Below are 6,000 nucleotides of genomic sequence, written 5' to 3'. Positions count from 1 at the left end.
TCTATTCATATTTTTATATAAAAAAATTTTTTAAAAAATGATATAATAAAGCAATTATTTTACGTAATGTTTTAACTTAATTTTAAAGATATTGCTTATCAAATATTCCTTTGAGATTATATATTGGCATACATTCTTTATATTGCATGTGGTTAAAAAAAATGTTAAACAAAAAAAAAGAGAAAATTTAACAATCATTAGAAATCTATTATATTTTTACAAATGTTTTTATTCATAATAAATAAAACATTTTATTTTATTGTATAATTTATTTTATTCTATTAAAATTAATAATAATAAAGTTAAATTATTTTTTCAAAAAATGAAAATTTCAAATATATTTATTGTTCTTGTTCTTTTGTCAATTACGAATTTATTAAAAACATGTTTATCTGTAGAAAAAAATTTACTGGAAAAGTTCAGAGCTTTAGAGAAATCTAGCGATAAAATGAATAAAAAAAAAAAAAATAAAATAATTGCCGCATGTTTAGGTGTAGGTTTAGTAGCAATTGCAGTAGCCACGGGAGTAGGACTTATCATTTATAAGAAAAATTCAAAAAAAAGAAATTCACGTACCGATGTTCCTCTAAATAGAAAAAAATACGGAGAAGAAGGAAATAAACATTCTAGTAAGGAAAGTTTTAAGAAAATGGTATTTAATTTAGCTACGAAACAGTTTAGTGATATGAGTTATGATGAAAAATTAAATATGATTAAAGATAAAAATTATTTTAGAGAAATGATTAAAGAACTAGCAGAAAAAGAAAATATTTCAATTAGCAAATATGAAGTGGACAACATAATTAATCATATCAATTCAGGTCTCAAGGATAAATTTGATTTGTTTTTAAATAATAATCGTAATAAAGACGTAATGCTCAGTATTGAAAATGAAGCGCTCAATGAATTGGAACATTTTTTTAATAATTTAAGTGAAGAAAAAAAAATTTTCACTTCGTTTCCTTATAAGTTTGTGAGTGACACTATTAAAAGTGCTGCAACAAGTAAAGGGATAATACTTTCAAAAGAAGAATTAGAACCTTTGATTGACAATGTGAATTTTAAATTATTTTTTTTAAATTAATGATTTTAAAGTGAATATTTAAATGCATAATATGTATATATGAGTTTAAAGCAATATTCTGAATTTTTTTTTTAATTTATAAATAATCTTCATAACTAGAACCATCTAAGTATAAATTATAATATGTAAATGTTTTTAGGAAAATATACAGATATTATCAGATAAAAAATATTAAAGTGTAACCATATGTACAACATTAAAACAAAAAATTCGAAGTTATAATAATATAAAACAAAATTTTTTATTATAATTAGATATAAAAATATATGTTTTCATATATATATATAAGTAACAAAAGAATATGATTGAATAACTTATGAAACAGCATTTATGAATATATCGAACTTATATCATTTACATTATACTAGTAGGATGTAAAATAGTTGTATGTTTCTGCTTATTTTATAAAGAAAATTGAGTGATAATAATTTTTTTAATACAAAATCATCATATTCATAAACTATATTAGGACAAAATTACAAATATTCAATATTTAAAATTTTCATGATTCTGCAATTTTTACAAAGGCATGGTATGTATTCAATTGGAAAATTATAAATAATTGTTTCCTTTTAAGTATAAAAATAATTACAATTAAAAATTTTACACATAAAAAAAGAAAAAAAAATTATAGTCAATATATATTTATTTATATATATATTTTTAAATTTATATAGTAAAATATCTATCTTTTTTTTTTCTTTTTAAATACTAAAATAATTCTTACTTTTTTTTTATTTTTTCTAATAAAAATAAATATTTTAAAGTTACTATTTTATAGAATTAATAGGAAGTTAACAGCATATTTTTTACTTTTTTAAATATAATTTAAGAGGTTAATATAAATTAAAAATATACTATGAATTGTAATTTTTTGAACAATTCTTTTTCTTCTATTATTTATATTAGTAGAATTGAAGTTAATATTTTTTTGAATTATTATTTTAATACTTTAAATTAATTATAAAAATAACTTTAATAATAAAAATAATCATAAAAAAATATTGAAATACTTACATAAAGCTGGGAACATTTTAAATAATCGAAGTAACTTTACGAAAAATTATATTATTCATACAAACTCAAAAAATATAATAGTAATTATTTTAAATAATATGATGTTTTAGGGAACGGGAAAAAAAAATTAAAAACTTTTAATTTATAATATTATCGTCAATTTAAATAGTAATATATGTAGATGATTATATATATTTTTATTATAAAATTTTTATTACTAAAATATAGAAAACTTAAATTACAAATGAAATTAAGATAATATAAATATGTCTTTATATAAACGTAAATATATAATAATATTAAGATTTTAGAATTTTTTAATACATTTTTTCAAATATATTGTAATATTGAAGTTCAAATAAAAATTTAAGTCTTTATACTTAACTATTTTTTTTATTTAAAATAATTTTTTTATTAATAGTTAATTATCAAAAATAAATAATTTAAATATTTTAAATATAAATTTATATATGAGATTTGTCTATTGACAAATATTTTAATTTTCAAAATAATTTAATTTTTCAAAATTATAAAAGACATATGTATATTTCAACTAAAAAAAAAGTAGAAATAATTTATATTATATTAAGAAGTGACATTTTTCAAAATTAAATTAATAATTAAATCTTCTGTATAATTTATAAAAAATTTATTATACTTAACCAATACTTTGCTTTAAAAATAATTTAAAAAAAATATATTGTATTAATCTCATTTTTTTTAATAAATTATCATATTGATATATAATTTTTTCAATGTTAATAATTTAAAGGGAATACATGTGGATTATATTTTAATTCTTCTGAAATATAAGTAATATGCATTTTACTCAAAAAAATTACATAATGATATAATTTAAATAAAGTGATTTTTTTATATATTTATTTACTTAAAATATACAATATAATAATTAAATTATGACTAATTTTAGACAAATTAATAATTAAGGTACTATGCATGAATAATAAGTTAAAATTTTTTTTTTATTAAGGTATATAAATGCATAGAATAAGTTTTGATCAAATAATATAATAAGGTGTTTTATTTTTCCTTAAAAATTTTTTGACATAGGAAAAATTTATAATTCATCACAGAATGAAAAGTTATCATTAGTTTAACAAACATCCTAATTAACATCGAAATGTAAATTTTCATTTATTCATTTACGAATGTGATTTTATATTTTAAATTTTTTAGAAAAAAAAAAGAAATAGATAAAATGTAGACTTATTCTTTATATTTAATTTGATTGTTTTGTTTAAATAGTAAATAATAAGTTCATGATAAATTATATTTAAGATATGTATTGTAAAGAATAAATAATATATAAATAAGTTATTTTATATAATTATTCGATACTTTTTATTAAGTAAAATAGATAGTTTAAATAGAAGATATTTTTATTTTTGTTGTTATTTTGTTAAAATGATAAGTTATTTTCATTATATTATATCTCATTTCTAGTTAACATTCTAATATATAACTACTTATAATATGACTTTTTTTTTTGTTTCTTTTTTTAATATTACATATACTTTATATATTTGCTTCAAATTTTATTGTGATATTAAAATTCACTTTTTATTACTTAAAGTTTATTATACTTCAGAAAAAAATTAATAAGAATTAAGTTCATTCCTTAGATTTATTTTATTTTTAAAATAATGTTTGTATTATTATAAGAAAAGAGTTTATATTCTTTTCTAAAGTATTGATTTATTAATAGGCTGTCCCATGGCTTTGTTGAAGTATTGAATAAACAAATTAATAAAGAGCAAATAGAAATGTCTCTATTTATTTTAATTATGATAAAAATATATTAATACCACAAGTGAGTAAACTTAATACATATAATTTACATAACCATTCATAATTTTAGAGGAATTTAATTACTGTAATAAAAATTATCCTTATTTTTAATAAAAATTAAAATCCTCATTAAAACTATTAATTATATATAAAGTAAATTTTTAAAACAAACTAACAAAATTAAATTATATTATTAACATTATTTCAAAAATATGTAAAAATTAAATACTAATAAAAAAAAAATCCTTTTGTTTTTCTTTTAAGACTCCGACGAATTCAATTTTTTTTATTATTTAAAGATTAATTAAACTTGACCAATTATTGCACGTCAATTTATTTACTCATAAATAAAAAAAAAAAGTACAAAAATATAAAAAATAATAATTCCTCTTTTTTTTTTTTTTCTTAACTAAAGAATGCACATAGTTTTTTTATTTTCCGTATAAATTATTAATTATTGCTTCATAGAAAGTTAATAATATCTTTTGTTAATTATACTCCATCGCCTAGGGGAAGCAATGAGACCACTTAATATTATTTTCTTTAACTTGTTCTAATAATTCAAGTCTCTTCTATATTTCATCATTAGTCTTTCTATTCTTACTATTAATATTTTCATAATGTAATATATTGCTTCCTCCATAAATGTCAAAACCATCTTTAAGTTTCAATGCCTTCATAGATTTTTATTTCCTTTTATGCTTATTGGTCACCTGTACAAGATTCTTCAATTGTACTTAGTATATCTCTTTAGTTTTATTACCTAACAATTTAATATTTGTTAGAGGAATTTGTATTTTTTTTATATATATAATAAATAGGTATTAATTTAAAATTTCCATCTTCGATTTTAGTTAATATATGAGGGAAGGATAAATGTTGTTTATATTATATAATTGCACTATAATGTTTCATTTTATTCCTTTCATATTCAGAAAATTCATAAAAAATAATATATCAAATATTAATATCTGTAGTTGTAACTGTTCATTTCCTTTTGAGTCTATTTTAAATCTTCATTTACTTGTTTCCATATATAATTTAAAAGAATCACTTCTATTTCTGAAGTAGTTTCAGGTACTAACTTTGAAAAACTAGGACATATATAATTCATTCCAAACATAGAAAAATATGGTATTTCTCCTATGGTATCATGTGGTATATTGTTATATTATTAACACTGAGTTTTTATACTATTTCTTCAAAGTGTATATCTGATTCTTTATATATGATTTTAAGTATATAATCAAGATTTTTGAAAATTTTCATTAATACTATTTTCTTGATGATAATATTTGCTGGAATGATATAATTTTTTTTATAATTTTTTAGTAAATGGTTAAATATATTATTAACTCTTTGTAATACAATAGTTGTTCGTACGGAAAATAGAGAATCAAATATTCATTCTCTAGTCTTAAAAAAAAGGAAAAGATATATTTTTTTTGATACATAAGAAAGAAATATTTGAATAAAATATTTTTGTAAAATTTTTATTGTTAAATTGAATTAATTTTTAAACAATAAAAATTAAATTCGAAATTAAAAAGAAAAAAGGTATTTTGTTTTTATTAATGTTTAATTTTTTTTTCCTTTTTTTTCTTTTATAGAGATTGTTAACTATAATTAAAATTTATTATTTTATTTTATTTTAAAAGATCATTGCATGCAATCAATAGTTTTAACGAGGATATATATTTTTAATAAAAATAAAGATGTACTTTTATTAAATAAATACCTCAAGAACAATAATTTCTCAATTATATAAAATATGCATATAAAGTTTGTACTATTTTGGTATCAATACAATTTTACAATTAAAATTAGTAAAGATCATTATGCATGCTCTTTTTTAATATGCTTGTTCAGTATTTTAACATAGTCTTAGAAATCACAATTAATCTATGTGGTATTTATAATTAACTCAAAATATATTAACTTAATATTTTATTATTAATACACTGATTTATATGGAGTATATAAAATTTAATAAAAATTCTTATTTATATTAAAGCTTCGTAGGATCGACTTATAAAATCACTTCTTTATTAATGAAATATTCTTTTATAACAATAAGATTTCCTAAAAAC

General features: G+C 17.4%; 1 protein-coding gene across 1 annotated transcript, besides 1 other annotated feature; it reads left to right on the top strand.

The window, feature by feature from the left end:
• Positions 1-322: 322 nt before the first annotated feature.
• Positions 323-1,084, top strand: ETRAMP (early transcribed membrane protein; the record flags this gene model as incomplete). Its single annotated transcript, XM_028676401.1, has 1 exon — positions 323-1,084. One exon carries the CDS (start codon positions 323-325, stop codon positions 1,082-1,084), a length of 762 nt encoding a protein of 253 aa, XP_028531228.1.
• A 3,323-nt stretch (positions 1,085-4,407) lies between these two features.
• Positions 4,408-5,245: a repeat region.
• Positions 5,246-6,000: the final 755 nt, after the last annotated feature.

Source organism: Plasmodium relictum (genome assembly GCF_900005765.1).
Source record: "Plasmodium relictum strain SGS1 genome assembly, contig: PRELSG_00_v1_49, whole genome shotgun sequence".
NCBI classification, from domain to species: Eukaryota; Apicomplexa; class Aconoidasida; order Haemosporida; family Plasmodiidae; genus Plasmodium; species Plasmodium relictum.
This window is presented reverse-complemented; position numbering and strand designations above follow the sequence as displayed.